The sequence below is a fragment of the Octodon degus genome, unplaced genomic scaffold (genome assembly GCF_000260255.1).
Source record: "Octodon degus isolate 3935 unplaced genomic scaffold, OctDeg1.0 scaffold00056, whole genome shotgun sequence".
In the NCBI taxonomy this organism is placed as follows: domain Eukaryota; kingdom Metazoa; phylum Chordata; class Mammalia; order Rodentia; family Octodontidae; genus Octodon; species Octodon degus.
Genome location: NW_004524632.1, coordinates 4,368,933 through 4,390,568, shown reverse-complemented (window position 1 = coordinate 4,390,568; position 21,636 = coordinate 4,368,933). Strand labels below are relative to the sequence as shown.

The following is a 21,636-nucleotide window of genomic DNA, read 5'->3' as shown; positions in this document are numbered from 1 at the left end:
ATAGGTCTACTGTAACTGAACTTTCCTTTAATTAAAATAAGCATAAATTTATTTATAAATTAAATAATATAACCTATAATGTTGATTAAAACCAGCCTCTGCTCAAGAACGCTGTGCATTTCTAACCTGTTGGCATTTGAAAAACATTAATAATGGGAAAAGTATCCCACTGAGGATATCTTGGGCTTTAATATTGAAAAGGCTTTTGGAAAATATGCTACATTGGGGAGTCTTATAAGATAAGTCAACACGAGGGCCAAAATAATTCTCTCCTTGGGTTGTTTCGATGCATTGGAAAGGAATGATGCTAGATACAGTTATCATAGGCTGGTCACCTGTGGCCCGTGACAGGAGGGGACTACAGGGAGAGGAAGATAGCCTGCAGTCACCGAGCAGGCTCGGTACCAAGGCACTGAAAATGGAGCCTGGGCTGCAAGTGACTGGGGGTGACAGAAACCATTCATTTTCTTTTTGCTCTGAGTTCTGGAAACTGACAGGAAGTTAAGAGGTGAGGGTATGCCTAAAAGGCCCTTGGAAGAGAACCATCTTTCTTTTTTTTTTTTTGTAGGGAGAAGGGCGGTCCTTAAGTACTTTGCCCCTCTATTAGACCAAAATCATTATCCCTAAATGTACATTAAAAAAAAATAAAACAAAAAACAAGACATCTCATCAAACAACTACTGGAAAAGAAAATAGATGGGTGAAGGCGCTGGGAAAGAGAACAAAACATATGCTAGACCCCTGCTCCTACCAGACACACTGCTAAGGTTCCTTATCTGGTACTATTTCTTTTATCCAGTCGGTAACCCTTAGAGTATTATTAATATTTTTTCTCATTTGGGAAGAAACTAAGTAAAAGGGAACCGAGTAAGTGGCAAAGTTGGTATTAGAACAGGGACTTGTTCAGCACCAACTCCTGAGCAGATTTCTTGAGGTCGCTCTGTCTATGATTTATGCATTGGATGATAGGAAGGAAAGGGAGTGCTTTATTAGCAGCAGGAGGAAAAGGGACAAGATGGGACATGATACTGAGGCCTCCATGATGCGGGAGATTGTTGTGACAATCACAAGATGCCAAATTCCCCGGGTGCACATTATGGATTGCTTACAGGTGTTCTTTCTGTTAATAGAGGATGTTCTTGTTTGTCTAGGATGCTCTCATCCTATTTCAGTACCTTCATACTTCTCTTTCAGGAACTTACTTATGTCAGAAAGCTTCCCTCAATCCTCGGATTTGGGTCAAATGTGTCAACAGAACACTTTAGCTTGTGGGTTTTGTCTGGTGGATCAGAATAGGCCTGTCTATCCTCCCCACCCCAGAAGACAGCTTTTACTGTGCTCATGTAGCTTACGGTGTGCTTGTCTTCTTTCGGTAACTTCTTGCCCCTCCAACAGGTAGGTCCCTGAAGTCTGTGTATCTACATCATCCCACATGCATAGCTGGTTAGGTCAGAGGGGACATCAGATTTAGGTTGGGAGAGTTCAATGTCTTCTTTGGAGAATTTAGAGTTGGGATAAAAAGCCCGCTGGTCAGTACAAGATGGTCTTGATCCAAAGAGACACAAACTTGGGGGTTAAAGTAGGGGCTTTGTTGGCCTTCATTTTCACAGAGATTCCAAAAAGGACAGTTTGTAGACAAATCAAAAGGGAATAGAATAATTATGCAGAGATGAGAAGTGGAGTAGAAGTAGTTTTGGGGTCATGACCTTGTTTCAGTTCCAACTTCCTGTTTCTTCACTGGTCCAATTACCTTTGAGTAGCAAAATATATCCCAGAGGCCTATCAGTAGATTCTCTTCATCGCTTTACCTCAGTTGTAAGAGTTCTGTTAGTTACCATAAAACATCTTCCTAAGATGGCATCAGAGCCAGGGATATAGCTTGACAACATAAGTGCCTCCTTGGCAAGCACAAGGTCCTAAGTTTAATCCCTGCTACCAAAACAAAACAAAACAAAACAAAACAAACAGTTTCTAAGATGCCATCAGAAACTTGGGCTCTGTGGGAACAGTGGCTGGCCATGTTTATCAAGTGCTTCTGAGGTTCAACAAGTTCCATGAGTATGTGTGGAGCTGTACTTGTCTGAATGCAGCTTTTCTATCTAGGGGGTAGAGATAACATGACCTGGTCCCCACCCAAGTTGCCATATGCTGCAAGAAATTCGGCAAATTGAAATGAAGCACTGGCCATTTCCACTCAAAGATGAGCCCACCCTGTTGTTCCATCAGGCTTCCGCTTGGATGAGGCAGGTGCGGGGAGAGGCTGAACACCACTCAAATGAGAGAGAATAGCTGGAGAAGTGATAGACAGGTACAGAAGGGGCCTCTTCTGTTCTGAGTGTTTGGGAATCAACTTGTTCTTTAATGAAAGGGGTGGGAGGGGAAGTAGCCCTCCAGCTAGTAAAGACATCCCTAAGAAAATTAAAATAAGGTAAATCAAGCTCATGGAATGCTCTAGAAGCACTACTAGAGCTTTTTGGGATCCAGGGTGTGGATGCCCTGGAGGTTTCAAAAGCAAAGTAGAAAACTCTTCTCTTGACGGTGACACAGGCTGAATGCTGACAGCAGTAGTGTGTCACTGAGGAGCTTAAGGTGAGGGCAGCATCTTTTTGCTCTCTGAAGACTAGAGTTGAAACAGAGCTGTAAGTGGATGATGATGATGATCATTCCTGCGGTTCCTTCCTAGGAGTGTTCAGTGCAGAGGAATCATGTAAATTGTAATTAAAATAAACAGAATAAAATGGCTCAAGGGGAACCCATAGTTTCCGTAAAATACCTTATTAAGCATAAGGGCATTTTTACCTGGGAGGTGGCTAATGACTGAGGTGTGATGGATGTGTGCTTGTGTGTGTGGTGTGTGTGTGTGTGTGTGTGTGTGTGTGTGTGTGTGTGTATCTGTCCTAATAGCAAAACAGTGGCAGAGGGTCAGGAAAAGGAAGTGCAATAGTTTTCGAGCCTCATAGAAGCATAAACATCACACACTCAAGTAAGCGCAGCAAGGTGAGCTTCAATTTGGGGGACCACATTGGAAGACTTCATTGTCCGAGACTTTATCTCACAGGAGGCATGGTGAGGCGGTGCTGTGTACAAAGGGCATACCTAGTCTTTAGGGAAACTGACCTAGTGTGGCATGGAGATTTTGTTGTATGATGAATTATGATGTTCCAGGTGGTGTCACCATCCCATAATCAATGTTTTGTATTTGATGGCAAAACTGTATATCAACAGTAGGGTTCTTCTTGAGCTACTCCAAACCTTCTGTTTCCTGGGAAGGGAAGGAGGTCCAGAGGGATTCAGTGGCTTTTGCAGGATCATCTAGACCTAGGGATGATCATATGGCCATTGGGCAACCCGGGGCACTTCTGAGAAGGAGTGAAGATATTATGATAATTACATCAGGGCCAACTGCGTCAACTTGGACTGTCCCAGCCAGAGCAGGACATGACAACTGGGTTCCCAGGGAATGGGGAAACCCTTCACATACTGGTGGCATTCGTAAGAATGTGCTTGGGCCAGTGAGATAGCTCAGCAGCCTGATGCCCCTGCTTGGGAAAGCTTAGGCAAGCAAAGGGACTGTGATTTGATCCCTGGCACCAAATGCCACACCAGCCCTGTCCCCAGGGTAGGCTGAGCCGGCCAGAGTTCAGGTGTAGTGGTTCATGCCTATAATCCCAGTGCTGGGGAGGCTGAAAGCAGAGGATCATCCAAGTCAGAGCTCTGTAGTGAGACCCTATAACAACCGAATACATTTTTTAAAAAATGAGCTGCCATTTGGGGGCATGACAGAACCACGTGGAGGCTGAGAGGGGAGGGTGTGTCCTTGCAGGATTGCCGGCTGACATTTTTCCCCAGCTTGGTAAGCTTGTGTTAGCAGGGGTGTGGTGGTCCTGTACAGGCCCACTCAAGTGTCTTAGTCTGTTTGTGTTGCTATAACAGAATATTTCAGGGGCTCTGTAATGTATAAGAACAGAAATTAAATCCCACAGGACCAGTGGCTGGGAAGTCCAAGTCTAAGATGTCAAACAAGTTTGGTTCTGGTATGGGCTGCATTTTCGTGAGGGAGAAGTGCTGCCTTTTTGTAGGGCAGAAGGTAGAAGAGCAATGTGGCCAACCACCTCGGGGAGCCTCATTTATAAGCACCCTAATCCATTCAGAGGGAGGGGTCTTTGTGGCTTCACCCCCTCCTAAAGGACCGACTCCCAGTAATACCCCATGGGCTGAACCTGAGATTGCAGACACATGCAAACTCTACGTGCCAGGCTAGAGCACAGTCCCAAGCAGGACACATACGCTTGGCATGGGGATGGTGCTTTTCACAAAGAAGGAGGAAGCTTTTTCTCCAGGCAGCTCCTCTGCAGGCAGCACTGACATTGACAAGAGAGTGGCCATCGGCAAAGGGCACTGGACCCATCTTCTCAGAGCGAGGGCATTTGGAACCAACTCACAAGGGCTGGTGTGATTTGCAAGAATTTCATTTCCTGCCTGGAAGCCACTCTGGATTGGCCTTAGATGTGGGTGGAGGGTAGAACTGTGGTGTGCGCACTAGCCCTGGTGCTTTGCATGCACCGAGCCTCATGATCCTAATAAAGCCCCTGTGCAGTGAAACTGCTCCCCATGCTGTCCTGTTGGCTCCAGTTCTACATAGTGATTAAAATTTAGGCAAGTGTACTCCTGAAATTTAAAAAAAATGTTAATTTTTATATGATAACTTAAATATACATTTAAAAATGAAGAAAAGGTTAGGCACTGTGTAAGTCCATTGTTTGAAGTTCAAGGCAGAAAAAATCATAGCGGTAGCCCATCAGTGGGTGCCAGGGGCTGGGGCTTGGGATGATTGGCTCTAGATGGTCAAAAGGGAACTTTCTGGGCTGAGGGAAGTCTCCCAGATAGTCTGGATGGCCTTTATATGTCTGTATTTGTGAAATGACATCAGTGGCTAAGGCTAAAATCGCGGAACTTTTGGTACGTAAACTACCTCAGTGAAGCTGAGGCATGGGCACCGTTATTTGTCTCATCTCAGTAGTGAAGAGAGTCATTTGGAGCTTAAACAACTTGGTCAAGGTCACAGCGAATAGGCGATGGAGCCAGGACTCAGCATAGGAAGGGGCAGCTTCCCCAGCCCTGACCTCTGTAACTAACAGCTGCTCATCCACAGAGGTCAGAGCTCCTCACCTGGGACAGGGGACACTCGGCCTTTAAAGAGGCAGGTGCCGTGGGCAGGAAATGCTTAGCAAGGGACAAGGTCCTCACTGAAACAGCAGCTTCTCCGGGCTGGCCACTTGGGTCTGCGTACAATTGAGTCCATGTACCATTTGGGCCGGTGGACAATTGCTTTTCTTCTGAAGCAGACAAGATTCTCTTCTAAAGTGCAGGAAGCTGAGGTTCTGATGCAGCTATCTGTGGTCCCAGAGCCTTCCCCCTCTTCTTGGCTGGAAGTGTGATTTAAAACCTCCTCGCTAAGCTCATTTTGCCAAATAGCTCCTGCAGGATTCATTTTCAAGGCCAAATTCAGAAATTTCTAGCTCAGCAAATAGATTCAAAGCAAGAAAATGTATTCACCCAGGCTACCACCATGACTAAGGAATATGGTTTCTCCTGCTTTGCAGGAAGAAATAGATGTGTTCCTATGCAAATTTACACATATATAACACCTTGCTTACTGTATTTTAAAGATGACAGAAAATATGACAGATGTAAGTAGCTTGCAAGTTGCTGTCATCTGGGGGCGGAAGTGAACTGGAGCCAAGGTCCTCAGCAAGCACACTGAAGCATGCTGGGTCATATTTCACATCACTAAGGCACTGTTTGGAGAATTAGGCTCTGGTCTCAGTTTACAGCCACAAAAAGTGCAGACTGCTTTTAAAGCCAAGCTAGGAAGAGCTGAGAAACTCTCTCAGAGAAGGGCATTTAGGATCGGAGAGCGTAGACCTGCCTGCAATTCAGCAACTATTTAGAGGCAGAACCAGAGAGGGAAGGCGACTGGTCGAAGGTCACAAGGGTATGGCTGGAATCAGAGACTTGAGTTCAGCTGTGTAGCACCCGTGTGGTTGAAGGCACGTTCTTTACCCTCTTCTCCAGGTTTTTTTTTTTTTTTTTTCCCACATAAAATAGTGCTAGCGAGTGCTAGCTTCCAACCTTGTAGCGAGGATTGGGTATGATGGCGCCCTGAACATGATGCGTGGGAGTCATCTGTCTTCAACAGATTACAGCCAGTGATGGTAGTCACATGTGTTCATGTGCTTATCCTCACATATCTTACCTGCAAGACGTTTGGGCCACGTGAGTTCTAAGATTTAGGTTGGTTGAAGGCTTTCTTTTTTTTTTTTTTATTTTAGGGCAGGGTCTACAGGGTGTTCAGGGTCTCACTACTAGATCAGACTCCTAGTGATCCATCTGTTTACAGCCTCCCAAGAGCTGGGATTACAGGCGCATCAGCATGCCCAGTCTCAATTGCCATCCCAGAGTGCCCTGGGGTGGGGCCAGCATGGCAGGCCTGGAGATCGAACTCCTGGCCCCTGGGCTTGCTTGTAGGTGCTTTAATCTGCTGAGCTATTTGGCCAGCCCTGGTTGAGGACTTTCTTGTACAGAAGTTTATGATTTATAAAGCCCTACCTGAAGTCTTATTTTCACTCCATGCAATTACACTATCACATATATAGGACCAGCATCACTTCATCTCATAATTTAAGAGGTCTCTAAAAGATGAAATGATTGGCTCAATGCTTCCCTTACCAAGATTACACAGCTAGGAAGTTTCAGAAGTCAGTTGGTTATTCTAAGTCAAATGTTGCTTTCTGCCCAGTGGCCCAAGCGCCTGACTCTGAGGCCAGTACCCTTCCCCTTCCTGTCCTCATCTCTGATTCCCTGCAGCCACCTCTTTTGGAGACAGCCTTTATCAAGCTGAGCCTATGCCCAGTTATGAGAGTTATCCTCGTGTTGCCCTTTTAGTGCTGAGATGTAGAGAGATTTATAGAGGCTCACTCTGGCTGGCATTTGGGAATGGATAATTACCTGCACTTACTATATCCAAAACTGCTTCGGCTAAATATTTACTGCCCAGAATTCTGCCCTTTCCAGCCGATTCTGAACATGAGCATGCCACAGGCGAATAAGTGGCGCAATTCATTTGGGGCGACCATAAATCTAAGGCTTCCACAAGAAATGATGCAAAAAATTAATGGAACATGAAATCAAGTAAATGGAATTGAGTACAGTAATTAGTTCATATTTTAATCCTCAGGTCTGTTTATTATCTGTCAACTGGCGAGCAATTAAGTCAGCACCATCGAGAAGATTAGCTTTGTTTCAGAATAAGTATCGATATGTCAGAGCAAATGAATCTGGGAGTTTTAAACAGCTTTATTTTGAATTGTATAGCAGCACATCCGTGAAATGGCTAGACATCTAACGATTTAATTTTGCAATATTATTATCTAGATTACTTACATTTAATATTACTGAGCATTCTGAAGGTAATTGGAGAGTGAGGGGAAAGGTTCAAGCTACACGGAAGTGTCATCGCTTATATCTTTAGGTTTTTAATGCAGTAGTATGACAGCTTGTTCATTTTTTTATTTTTTATCTTAGGGAAGGGTCTACAGGGCATTCAGGGTCTCACTACTAGATCGGACTCGTAGTGGTCCACCTGTTTACAGCCTCCCAAGAGCTGGGATTATAGGGGAGCACCACCATGCCCAGTCTCAATTGCTGTCTGAGCATGCTCTGGGGGGGCGGGGCCAGCATGGCAGTCCTGGGGATTGAACCCCAGGCCCCTGTGCCTGCTTGCAGGCACTTTAATCCACTGAGCTATTTGGCCAGCCCAGCTTGTTCATATTGAGGAAGGATCTTTACATCTTTATATTGTCTATACTTAGTCTTTCAATCTTTAATTTCATATTTTTTCCTATCACATTGATAGTCCTTTATGGCATAATTCTTTGACTTCTAGATCCGTTTCTCCATGGATTCTCACCCATGCTCATGTTTCTCAAACACTGTCCAGCGTTTTGGTTGTGTTGAAGCTGAGCTGCTAAATGGCCTGGCATTTGCTCTTACAGTACTGTAGGACAGGTGGCTCTCAGGATGCCTTGCTCTACTTGCTCCACTGGTCATTTGGCGACTACACCAAGTGACCTGAAGAAACTTTTGATATGGAATTTGATCAAATTTTAAAGGTGATTTGAAGGATTCAGGAAGTGCAGGTCCTGACCCTCATTCTGTCGCCAGTCTCACGGAGCTCCAGTGGGTCTCTTGCCCTTTCTGCTGTTTTTTTTTTTCTCCCTTTTTGGATAGAGTTGGTGTGTTGGAAGAGATGCCCTTAGAGGAGCCTCTGTCAGGGACACCTGAGGTGGAGGTTTGCGTGCACTTGCTCTTCCAAAGCCAGGTTGGTCATGGACTGGGTGGTGTGATCTTTCATGGAAACTCTGAGAGTGTTTTTGAATTATTTGCAGTAGTCAGAGCAGCAGTGAATGGGTCACTTTTACTTAGAACTTTTTTTTTTTTTTTTCCAATTCATCTTATTCCTTTGGGTTTGGAAATGAGTTTAAAAACTCTTACTAGTTCATGGAAGTGTTATGAGCAGTACCCACCCTGGAAGAGAAATTAAAATTTTAAATAAAGCCTGTCAAGAATACTCCCAAAACCAGATGGACATGTCCACAAAAGCCTGATAACAGGACAGTCTTTCCTTTGTAAACCCCATATTGTTAACTGATGGTCTTACAAAGTAACTTGAGATGTTTAAATTCCCTTAGCAACCCATGACATCACCCAACCCTCCAATCACAATGCATCAGGTCTGCCTTTGCACCTCCCCACTTCCCCCCACCCCCATCAAAGTCCCCAAACTTTGCTCTGACTCTTTGCCAATGATCCTAGTCAAGCTCACTGGTATAATAAAACTACCTCCTAAGCCTTCTCAGTGCCGTGTCTTCCTGTGTTTGGTCTGTTTTCCGTAACAATCTCTCTAACTGCAGTATTACTGGTTACTAAATAGAGAACTTATTCATCACATTCGATGTGATGACAGTGACTGTCTCCATGGTAATGCTAGGTCTGAGGCCGAACTCGGATCCTATTCCAGCCAATTCCTATCTTTAAAACTGTCTCTGCAATGCTACCCTTCTCTACTTGTTTTATAGGAAGCATTGGGTGGGGGAGGTCAGAGTGCAGGAAGAGGATGGAGGGCGCTGTTGTAACATCATCCCTGGGGGACCAGGCCAGTGTTAGGAGGCAAGTGACAAGGCAGTCACCAGGATGGTGAGTTGACCTCAGCAGGTTGTCTTCAAATGCAGTGTCCTCACTCTTAGGCTGCCCTGCTGCATCTGTCTAAAATTGGCAATTCTGAAAGGTGCTGACTTGCCCGAGCTGTCCTTTCCAGAAGTAATTATAAAAATGTCCACTGGGAAAACTTTCCATCCAGAGATCAGAGTCACTGTCCCCTTGCTTGTGTGTTTATACTGTGCCCGGCCACCAGCTGGGCTCCTGACCCCTGTTTGCTCTGCTGCCCTAGAACCAGCTTGCTCCGTCTGGGTGGGACTGACTCCTGCTATACAGGGCTTTGGCTCTTAGCACCAGCAAAGACAAGCTCCCTACTTTGATCCTGGGAGTCATTCCAGGCCTGAAATGAAGACTCTAAATGAATTATCCTAGCACACTAGCTCTCATTTAGTTCATTGCTCCTCCCAGGTACTCTGAAGAATTCACTTACCTTGAATTTGTGAATAATTTAACATAAAAATTTCTAGAACTTCTGTTAATATTGACATTAACTTGATTAGGTTTGTCATTTTGACTATAGAATTTAGTTCATGACATCCTGGGCATAATTTAGGCACATTGAAAGCTACAGTATTAAATTATCTTCATTTACTCTTCCGATCTCTTTGTTCAGCAGTATTTACCGAGAGCCCATTATGCATATGAGGAAATGTTTATGAAGTCCCTCGGACTTCAGGGACTTAGCAGTCTGACTGGGGAGACAGAATCCTCAGCAAGGCTCCGCAAGGGCAGATCCTGTGGCTTTTCATTCTTTGGATCTTCCCATTGTGCTGGGGCCCAGAGCAGGCAAGTAATCATCAGTATGGGGGTCACAGATGACCTTCATTAAGCAGTGCTGCACATCAGATTGGGGTAAGCCCAGCCTTGGGTATTTATTGTTTGGTGGGTCCTGGGAAGAAGGAGATAACATTAAGAACAACTGCACTGAGATTTTTTTTCTTTTTTCTTTCTTTCTTTTTTTTTTTTTTTTTTTGTTAAACTGGAGAATCTACATCCCTGGGCCTTGGGATTCATCCAGAGTAAAAGCCAAAGTCCACACAAAGAGAACCTGCAAGTTCTGCGCATGCCTGACACTGCTCTTCCGTGTCTGACCTTAAGCCCTGCCTCTTACGCATGTATCAGCCACTTCTGCAGTTTGTTAAAGGCTCAGAGCTCCCTCCAACTTCAGAGCTACGGCCCTCCTCCTGCGTATTTCCACGGCAGCCCCATGAATGTCCTCTTCTCAGCGAGATCCACACCGCCCTCAGTACTCAAACTCGAGCTCACCTCTTCCGCCCCATCCTCTGCCCCCTTTCTGTCCCCATAGTCTGTCATACTCCAGCTGACTATGTCATGTGCTTATTTATATTCTTGTTATCTATGTTCAGTCTATTCTCTCTGAACTGTGAAGGCCTTACAGGAAGGCAGGAAGGATCTCTCTCTAAGGATCTCTCTCTCTCTCTCTCTCTCTCTCTCTCTCTCTCTCTCTCTTCTTCTCCTCTTTCTTCTCCTCCTTCTTCTTTTACTGTAGCACATAATAGATAATCCATGTGTGTTAACTGGATAAATGAATGCGGGTCAATCACCAAGCCTGTAGACAGTGGCCAGATGTTAATGTCGAGATTCTTTAAAACCTGTGAGTATAGCAGAGCAAGTCCTGAAATGTGCTGCATGGGACCTGATCCAAGCCTAAGCCTTATCTTTTAGATATGAAATTCCTCCAGGGTGACAATGGCTCACTTCTTTTGTCACATATTTAGGACATGTGTAAGTTAGGCTTTATGGGCACATACTGAATTTCATACAGCTTATTTCTTTTCCCAGAGAAATCTCAGAACGCGTTCTAAGGGTGATCATGAGGTGCAACCCTTTCCCTTTTTCTCAGTTTCTAATGGAATTGGAAACTGCGGGCAGCTTTTTATCAAAACTCTCCATCTTCCATTTTAATGGGCTACATCTGCTGGTTAGTTCAGGAGTGCAGCACACCTCAAAAAAAATTTCCCAGGGAACATAAAGCTATAAAATTTTTGTTTCTGGAATACTAAGAGTTGATGGAGCTGTTGGGCCAGCGATGAAATGGCCCATCCTATAAACATTGCTTAAACATATACTATGTGTCAGGCACTGTGCTAGGCGCATGGCATACAGTGCTCTTCTCCTTAAGAGATCACTCCTTCCGTCATTCAGTAGACACTTGTTGGCTGCCCTCATGTGCGTGACAGCATACAAGATGACAAAGATGAAATTCACATCAATGAGAGTCTATGGCTCCAATAGAGGGGGTAGTGAACAGTCACAAGAGCCACATGGATGCGGAACATCACACTTTGAGATCAGCAACATTTTTATGTAAAAAAACAGGTAGTCAATATTTTGGCCTTTGGAGGCCACAGATAGTCTTTGTTACTATCTAGTCTTCCATATGTGAGAAAAATTCACATATGGAATTTACTGTAAAAGTCAATTTTTTCTTCTTTTAAATTTTATTTTAGGGAAGGGTCTATAGGGTGTTCAGGGTCTTACTAGGATCAGGGTCTCACTACTAGATCAGACTTGTAGTGATCCGCCTGTTTACAGCCTCCCAAGAGCTGGGATAACAGGCATGTGCCACCATGCCAGGTCTCAATTGCTATCTCAGTGCGCCCCAGGGGCGGGGCCAGAATGGCAGGCCAGAGGATGGAACCCTGGGCCCCTGAGCCTGCTTATAGGTGCTTTAATCTGCTGAGCTATTTGACTGGCCCTGTAAAAGTCAAATTAAGGAGCAAGATAAATGATAGATAATAGGAATCATGGATCTAGAACTTTTGCCAAAGGCAAGAAGACAAAGAGATGGAGAGAAGGGGGAAGGGAGAAAGAGAAGGGGACCAAAAGAAGTAAGATGCGCTATGGGTGTGTATTAATTCATTGTGATGGATGTGATCATTATGTCCTGCAAATATGTATGACTAGAGCACACACCCACACCCACGCGAGCACCCACCCACTCATGAATGCACGAACAAAGTCACGCACACACGCATCCAGGCACGAATGCAGGCACACAGTTATACGCCCACCTACCCACTCATCTGCGCACAGAATTAGCTCCTACATTGGGCCTGGTCATACGGTATGGTTTGCACATAGGATTATCTGAAAGTTGAGAGCTCATACCACTTGACTGGCTAGGAGGAGGGAGAGGAGCTAACAAAGGAGAAGCCCTAACAAGGAGATTGAGGTAGAGGAAGGGTGAGGAGACAGAAGGAGCAGCGCTCTTGTGGCACACACGTGGTACTCCCACAGGTGTAGCTCACCTGCTATTCAGGCTCTCTCTCAATCTTCAATTGTGTCAGTGAAGCATCTCTACCAGGAGCCCCTGGTTGAGTTGCTTGCCTGAGCCTTGGCCCCACCCCAGCCACTCATCGGGCCCTGGTTCTTGGCTGGTTCCCCTCAGCGCCTTCAGTACCCTCGCGCACTTTGGCACCATTTGGTGGTAGTCGCTTATTCCCAGGACTCTGTGTTGCGGTAGTGACGTCAGTTTCTCAAGGATACAAGTAACTAGACCATTCCTGCATTTTCCGTTGTTGTTTGTTCTAAGCTGTTGATTCTAAGGCAGTTATCTCTACTAGTGCAGAGTCATCAAAAAAGGACAGGAAAGCACATCTCCATATTTTACATATAACTTTTTAGTCCCCCCTTTTAATTGACAAATCCGATCAGCATCTCTATGGCAACAGCTATGGTCTTTTCCCTCCCTCAAATGTATTTGCAGCAGGCTCGCAGACTCCAGAGTCTGGAATCCAGAAAGGTCAATGCCTCTACCCTCCCCTCAGAGACAGCAGCAAGCACGTCTGTCTGCACAGCTGGTCATTTGCTTTCCCTTAACTTGATCCAAAGAGAGCTATTTCATAATCCTCTCCTGGAGTGAACTTCAACTACAAGAGGTGATCAAAAGATATGGTGAATAATTATATTCAGAAAACATGTTTCAGGAAAAGACATATTGCCAAGAGTGGTCGGATACATGTGCTCGACGTGGGGGTGGGGTGAGTGTATTCTGAATACCCTAGAGGGGATTACTGGCAATGGGCCTGTTACTGAGATGCATTTTAATTTAAACATTCATCAGATGTTATAGTCACTCTTCCATTGATCAACCACTTCTGACAATTCCTGTCAAATAAACATTGCAGTGTGTCTTCATCCACCTCACGCACCATGTGCATTTATGTGCTGTGTGACCTTTGGCTTTTCCTGCAAGTCAAAACGACCATGGAAGTTTTGAATAGATTCAGGACATCTAGGTAACCATGGCAGCACAACTAGAGACATGCATGAAAGAGTACTTCCAGAACTGCTTCAGAAAATGGCAGGAATGACGGGATAAGTGTGTTTGAAGTGAGGGGAAGTATTTGAAGGATGTGTAGTGTTAGCAATAGATGGGTCCCTCAACAGATTTCAAACTTCTCTAGGCAGATGCTGGACTCTGTTTCATGCTTAGCTCTGAGCTCAGCACAGAGCAGAAGCAAAATGAGCATGAAAGGAATGATAAATTTAACAGAGGACATCCCCAAGATAGATTTCAGAGGGGCTAGTGACACGCCTTTCTCAGGGTACCCCTGTATGCTTTTGAAAAGAACTTCAAGGTTTCAAAAATGTCGTTGTCCAATTTCTCTTACATATGGAATACTTTCCTGTCTAGTCCCACTATGAGAACTTAATACACAGGCATGCCTCTTTTCTAATATCTTTTGCCTGGCTAATGTATTTGTTTCTTTTCCTAAATACCCTACTTGATACTGGATGTTAATCTAAGCACTTAGATATGATTAGTAAGCTAAGGGTTTTATTAAAAACAGTTAATTTTCTCTTTTTTAAAAAATGAGACATTTGAGTCCCTGAATACGCTCATTTGTCACCAGCCCCCAATAAGGCATCCTGTGGTTCTCTGTGTAGGACATGAATAATTTTCATAAAAATACAGTTGCTGACTGTGTCACACATCCATGCAGCTTTATAAAACAAAGCAAATGATTACCATCAATTATAATAACCTCACTAGACAACACTGCAATTAATCTATAGCTTTTCGGATAATGACTGTTGCACTGTGTCAAGGAGAGTGCTTGGCATTAATTGACTTCTCACGATCAGCAATGATAGATGGAGCAGATGGCAGTGTGATTACTCACTGTCAAGAAAATAAACACACGCTTTGTTGCGGCAACTATCTACTTGGGTTCTCTCAAAGGATAGCTAGAAATAGAGACCAAGGATGGCCTTGAAAGAAACACAAAATCATAACAATAAAATGTTGAGTTATAGGGGGACGTATATTTGCTTTTACCCGGGCTAACCCTCAGGGGAACCTGCTTGGAGGAAAATTCTATAAGGGAATCATAGATTATGTAGAATTTCATTATTGGAAGGTGCATTAAAGCTAACGGTTCACCTGCTTATTAGGAAGTGAGTCACTTTTATGAAGACACCAAATTCTATTCAATGTTTAATAATTCCAGGGATAGGAATTCACTGTTTTCCAAGCCAAACTCATTTCTCTGATGGAGAACTCTCGCTGCTACCGCGTAAGCTTAGCGGCATCCAACTTTCTGTAACTTTAACCCCTTGGCCCGAGATCACTCATCTCATGATACATTGAAGATGTTAAGCTCCTCTTGCTCATTAGAGCCCTTTATACACCTCAAAGTCCAACTGCCTATCCATCATCTTCCTTATGACATTGTCTTGGCACCTCCAAAATTCTCCTTATTCCACTTTTTAATCCCCATGTTTGCTAATACTGACAGGTTGGAAAGAAATGTGATCCAATGGATGTTCTTTACCAGGGGAAGATACAATTGCAGAAGTTGAGGCTGACAGTCAGACTTGGGGCAAGAGATACATGTGACTCTCTTGCTTTGGAGGCTGTTCATCAAGTACTACAGATTTCCATAGCACTGCAGCTGCCTCTGCCAGGAGGGGATTACTAAGGGGTTCCTCTTCCACCTTGGGCATGCATGGATTGATTTCTTTGTTTAGGGAACTGGGAAAATGTTGGCAGTGTCTTCTGAATTTGCATAGCTGTTGCTAATCAGAATCTCTCCAGGGAATGTTCTCCCTGAGGCCTCAATTCAGTTGGTTTAAGGAAGAACTCAGGTATAAGTATTTTGACAAGGCACCCAAGTTATTTGTATTTGCAACTCTGTTTAATGGCATTCTTCACTGTATGAATGCATTGCTGTGTGTTTTCCTCACTGGAAACACTTAATAATGTACTGTTGATGGATAGTTTCTTGGATCTAATTGAGAGACTGTCCCGGAAACTTGTAAAATGCAGATTCTTTGGTGTACCCAACACCCATGGTCTAGGGTAGGTCTAGGAAGATCAGAATACTCAGAGATCAAATTATTACATATTTCTCTTAAGGATTTTGGAAGCAGTCACTTGCTCCAAAGGCATAACTTATTCATGCATAAGTTACAGAGCATCCTCATTATATATTCAAGAAACAAGTTTAAGCATAAAGGCATTTTGTGTGCTTGTCACAAAACATTGCTTGACACGCATACCTGTATATTTAGGTAGAAATTTGGCTTCATTTATAATCAGTATACAATACTAATTCCATCCTACAGCATTCTTACGAAGAAAACTTGAGGCTTAGGGAAAGGTGATTAGTGACAGTTTATTGCACCCACTAAGGAGTATGTTTAAAATAATGTATCAGGAAACTCTCTATAACATTTCTATTCATTAATTCCCATGCAGTGTAGATCCATAATGCTTAGGGAAGCCCTTTTGGAACCATTGCGTACTTCGATACATTGAGCAAGATTGTGGCAGTTCTTGCCCAACTTCAAAATGGAAATACCTTGTACTCTATTTATCTTGAACACTATTGATGCTATTTTAGAAGAAAAATGTAAAGGTAGGTAATTAAGTGTACTGACAACAGCAACTAAAATGTATAAAACTGCACAATAAAATCCTATTTGGTTGTAAGTATCACCAAAGCAAGGAGAAATTTGTACCCTACTGATTCTCTGTGCCTTTGGGATAGATTGAGTTTTAAGGGCCTCTTCATGTGAAGATTTTTCTGCATCTTTTCCCCTACATTTTAGGGAAAGATCTACAGGGTGTTCAGGGTCTCACTACTAGATTGGACTTGTAGTGATCCGCTTGTTTACAGCCTTCCAAGTGCTGGGATTACAGGGGCACACCACTACACCCAGTCTCAATTAGCCCAGTCTCAATTGCCGGCTCAGTGTGCCCCGGGAGCATGGGGATTGCCTTGCAGGTACTTTAATCTGCTGAGCTATTTGGACAACCCTTAGGTTTATTTTTATTTTTATTTTTATTTTCCCTACATCAGGCAGCCTTAAGAGCGGGCCTGGTGGGCCTTCTGGAGTTGGGAATCAAACTGCTGTCCTATGCACTTGACTGCCTTTGCCCAAGTGGCGCTTTAAACAGCTGAGCTATCTGGAAAGCCCCAAATTTTGAGAAGGAGCTTTTTTGGGCTACTTTAGGCTGCCTTAAGGGTGGGTCTGGTGCAGCTTTTTTTCAGTATTGTTTATCCATATTGTCTTCTCTAGTCATCTTGGATTATACAGAAAACACAGGCCATAGATGAAATGAATGTATTTAATAACAATGTTGAAAAAATATTAGCCTACTAAAAATGCACTCAGGCTTTAGTGAAAAACTTTACGTGAATCTCAGCCTTTAACAGGTTGGTATCTTTTCCAGCTATGAAGTCAAAGCATGGTGCAAAGACTGCACCAAGTACAAAAGCCCTGTATCTGGTTGTACTTTTGCTTTGTTTATGGAAAGTGCTCAGCTGACATAAACAAGTGGGCCAAAATATTGCCTGTACTGTTAACTGTACATTTATCATTCACTGTTAAATAAAGCAGTTTAACCTCAAAAAAGAAATAAGTGGCATCAAAGAACTCTATAACTTATAGATTTTTAGCCTAGTAACTACCTGTATTTTTTGTTCATTTATATTTAAATAGTAGAAATATTTCTGCTCTGAGATATTGTTGTAATAGGCACCAGAATGTGACATTCTAGTGGGTGGTAAGCAGCAACAGCAACAGCAACAGCACACCAATAAAGCAAGTAACTCAACATATAAAATAATTATAAATCTTAAAATAATTGATATTATTAAAGGAGGCATTGATCTAACTTTGAGTCTTCTCCAGGTCAGACCAGAAGTCCCCAATTACCCACAAGGTTTGGGTTTTGCTCTGCTTTCATCACATCCTTCTTATGCCCAGGATCTGCAACACTTGGGAGCTTTTTGCTACCTGCTTGTCTTTGGAAGACATTTCTAATCAGTCCTAGCATTCTCCTCCTACAGGTGCAGGAGGGAGCCTTATACTCTTGCTCAACCCCACTGTCTATGCAGCCACTACTAATAGATCACAGATAAAATGTGATAGGTGGCTTTTCCAACACTCCGTACCCTCATGTGTCTCCAGCACATTTCTCATGCTTGTCCTCATTTCGTGCCTTATCTTTTCACCCATCAACTGAGTACTTCCAGTGTGCCTTACATCTGGAATCCCACTTAAATTTTAAAATAATCTTGAGAGGTGCCTAAATTGTGCCTTAGAAGTACCAGGTAGCATCCCGAGATAACATAGTTAGTGGGTATCAAAGCGGGAGCTGCAGAGTCAGGCCTTTTGACTCCAAAGCTGATGCTCTTAAAATTGTTCTTCATTGCTTCCCTTCACAGCCCAGTTCAAAGGGCATCTCCTCTGTGAAGCTCCTTCTGAACCCTTCAATAAAATTTGTTACTTCTTCCTTTGAGCATGCCAGGGGCTTTTTGCTGCTCCATTACAGCATGACATTAGGCTTTAATGATTTGAATATAGCATTCTTTGAGCTCCTCGGTGGTAGAGGCTGTTTTTTTCTTTCCCCCTTTTTCTTTTTTAAACCCTTGTATCCCTGGTAACTAGCTGGATCACTGGGCAGGTTCTCTGTTGATGAAGTTTGAACACATATAAAAATCTGGCCAGTGAACTCCTTCAGATTGGGATCAATTTCTCAGTATACATCCTTAACACATTACAAATAATACCAGGTCTAAACATGACCTTGATGAAAAAAGAAAGATTCTCATGAAATACATGCTTCTATAACTTCAAAGCTTCCTGATAGCAGTTTTTTTTTTTTTTTTTTTCAGTACCGGGGATTGAACTCAGGACCCTGCGCTTGCCAGGTAGGCGCTTATTCTACTGAGCTAGCTCCCCAGCCCTGATATCAGTTATTGAGACTTAACAGGAGGAGCCCTGATTCCTCATGGACAATCAACCACAAATGTAGTGGAGATGAAACAGGTCCAATGAGATACACTCTGCTTATCGGGTGTCACATCACAGGTGACATCTGTTTCAGTGGTAACTCTCATTCTATCATTGAAACTGTGCTTCAGCTCACTACTGTGGCCTGAGTTTTGTCTGGGCTGATGGTGACACACAGTGACATTCACCTTTAGTGGTGGCACACAATGACATTTCCACACTGCAGAATCTCAGGCAAACTATTTAGTTGCCTGACATTTACTTCACAGTATGTTATAATTTTGAGCCAATGAGACTTAATATCTCAGAAGGGAGAAATGTAGAATCTACACTTTCGTAGTGACATGAGAGGTTGCTGGTTCAGAGGGGTGTAAGTGAAGAGGTACATGAGAGGTGAAGAAGGTCTGGGTGGCATTATGCTCCAGAGATATATTAGGATATAAGTTCTGAGAGATGCACCAATGTCTCAGAAGAAATCCTTATTTCTACTGTAGTTTTCCCTGGAAAATATTGCAGGTTCATGCCAGCATGCAAGAGGCGAGGAAGAAAACAGGCCTGGACTTGCTAGATTCATAGATTCAAGAGAAATCTTTTTGTCTATTATTTTACTTTAGATATAAACTAGCATGATTTCTTATACCATCTGTACTTTGACCCACATACCTCCCCAGAGAAGGCCTGTCCATTGAGAAGGTGCTCTGACCCCTGGGTGTCCTCGCTTCCAAAGTGTAGCCGGATCTCCTCCAGCCTGTGGCTGTATGTCATGGGCCCTCCTGATATGTTGACCAAATGCTCCTTGTCCAGGCGGAGGGACACATGTCTTCCAGTGTTGTACATAGTTCCACTGACCTGAAAGGAAATAAGCAACAGGTCAAGCAAGGCATTCTCTTTTATTTCTCCCCAAATTCAGTATGGTGTGTGGACCAATGCCTTTTGCTTTTTGCGATGGAAAGACATGTGGAGTAGGGCTTGGCAGCCTCCCCAGACGACATCCCTGGGGCTTCCTGTGAATCATAAACCACATTATCATCTAGGAATCTGGTGCAGGAGATTAAAGGAGACTTTGCACCAAATGCAACTAATACATGGTGCATTGTGCCTTATAAAAATAAACTCTTCCCTCTTACTGTGAGTATTTGGAATGAAAAGAAGTTGTAAAAGTTAATACTCTCAGGGTGAGAAGTTGGAGCAAGGAGTTAGCAGGGGAAGATGCCAGGAAGGTCAAATGAAAGAGAAGGAAGTCAAAACAGATGAGGAGAAGCAACCCTGCTATGAGATTGGGATCTTCATCTGGAGCCTCCAGTGTCTGCTCCTGTTTTGGGGAGACTTTCTCCCAGCCCTGCAAGCAGACATCACACATCTGGTCCATCCTCACGCTCACAGCCTTGGTGTCAGGCTAATGCGATTTATGTAAGCCTTCCCTTCACAGATTACCAGGCTCATGTCGCATACCCAGTTCCATCTTAATTCAGTCCTTTCAGCTACTAAGCTTATTCCTTCCTGTACGTTTTCTTTACTCTTTGGACTTGATGTTCAGCTGCATTTTCTGGACAATGACATTAGTACTTAGTTCCACATGGAATTCTACTTCTGTAGGTTCCTTCGTTGACTTTCAGTTGGTAGTACGATCTGGCTCTTACGGAAGCCTTTGAACAAATCTAGATGGAATGCTTCAGAAATTTAGGGTGACAAACCACTTGGGGTTTTCTCTCCATTTACTCTGATCCCTTGATCTGAGCCTTTGCCAAAATGGATTCTTTAAGACCTTGTGCAATTTCTGATTTATTAGCCATGGTCTTTAACTTAGACCTTACATGCCTCTCCCCCTTTCTGACCCTGCTCTTGGGAGTGATTAGTTGGTTTAGGTCTTAGACAGCTTGCTAGGGTAGAAACAGCAATGCTCACTAATGTTCCATTGGCTCATTTTTTTTTTTTTTCCTGTCACTTTACTGCAAGGTGTGGCTCATGTGACTAGAGCTGGCTATGAACTTGGAGCGTTCATCGCAAGTGGCCCTTGCAGCCTGAAATTCTGAACACTTGCATACACTTCTTCAGTCTCCTTCTACCTGTGCTACACCAGTCAAGAGCCGTGTGTGGAGTAACGTAGATGCAGCCTGAGTTGGCCTGGCTCCCTCAGGGATTTTGTGCAGTTTATAAAAATGGCCAGAATGCTTCCTCTTTCCCTCCCTGTTACTGTACTATTTAATAACATGCCTTTGTAGCTGCCCCAGGAAGGAGCCTATTTCTCTATCCCTTGGCTCCAGGCTGGCCTTATCACTCTCTTTAGGCAACAGTCTGTAGTGACCTCAACATGCTAACTCTGTAAGAAGTTTTGAAAGGCCTTTCGTATCTCCTCATTCCTTCTGGGGAACTTGAGGCCCTAGTGCAAATTGCCCTGGGATGCTTGGCAAGAGCGTGAGCCCCTAAGGAGGATGAGCTGTCTCAGGTGAGGACATCCAGAGCTGATCTCAGGCTGCCCTCCCAGGATCAGCCTGGGCCTGAAGAGCAGCCCGCTGACCCACAATCTTGGATTTAGTCTCGGTGTAATCCTAAGTTCTTGGAGTGCTTGTCCTCAAGTGAGAGCTAGATGGTGAACATAAAGTCACTCATCTCTCTCCTGTGAGTCTCTGGATCTGCCAACCAAATGCTAACAGAGACTGGATGGTCTCTGTTGCTTGTTAGACTGCAGTATCACGTGGGGTCCAGACAGCCGAACTGCTAAGCAGTAGAAAAGTTAGAACACAGAGAACAGGATGAGGCAGCTGAGTCGTGCTGAGAGAGAAGGAGTGGGAGGCGAGAACAACTAGCTGACCCCTGGGAACCTTTCCTTCTCATTGTTCCAGTTCTTTCAAGAGGCCTAAGTTGTGTTTTCCCAGATGTTTCACATCTTACAGACAGATCCTACCCTCTTCAGTTACTTGTCCTTGCAAGCAAATGATCCCAGACAAAGGCTCCATTCCTGTGCTCCGGACTGTATTTGCTAACTATGGGATAATGGGAACTTATCTTCCTTGTAGTCTTGATTTATCAGCTTCCTTTGGAGTGTAAGAGTTCATGGTAGGTTTGTGTTTGATGTTTTCTTTTTTTTTT

General features: G+C 43.8%; 1 protein-coding gene across 1 annotated transcript in view; it reads right to left on the bottom strand.

Moving 5' to 3' along the window:
• Positions 1–21,636, bottom strand: part of Ca10 (carbonic anhydrase 10) — a 321,979-nt gene that overhangs the window by 109,143 nt on the left and 191,200 nt on the right. Inside the window, exon 3 of the mRNA XM_012515259.1 lies at positions 19,210–19,395. Within this exon, the coding sequence (XP_012370713.1) occupies positions 19,210–19,395 (186 nt within the window). The remainder of the gene's footprint in view (positions 1–19,209; positions 19,396–21,636) is intronic.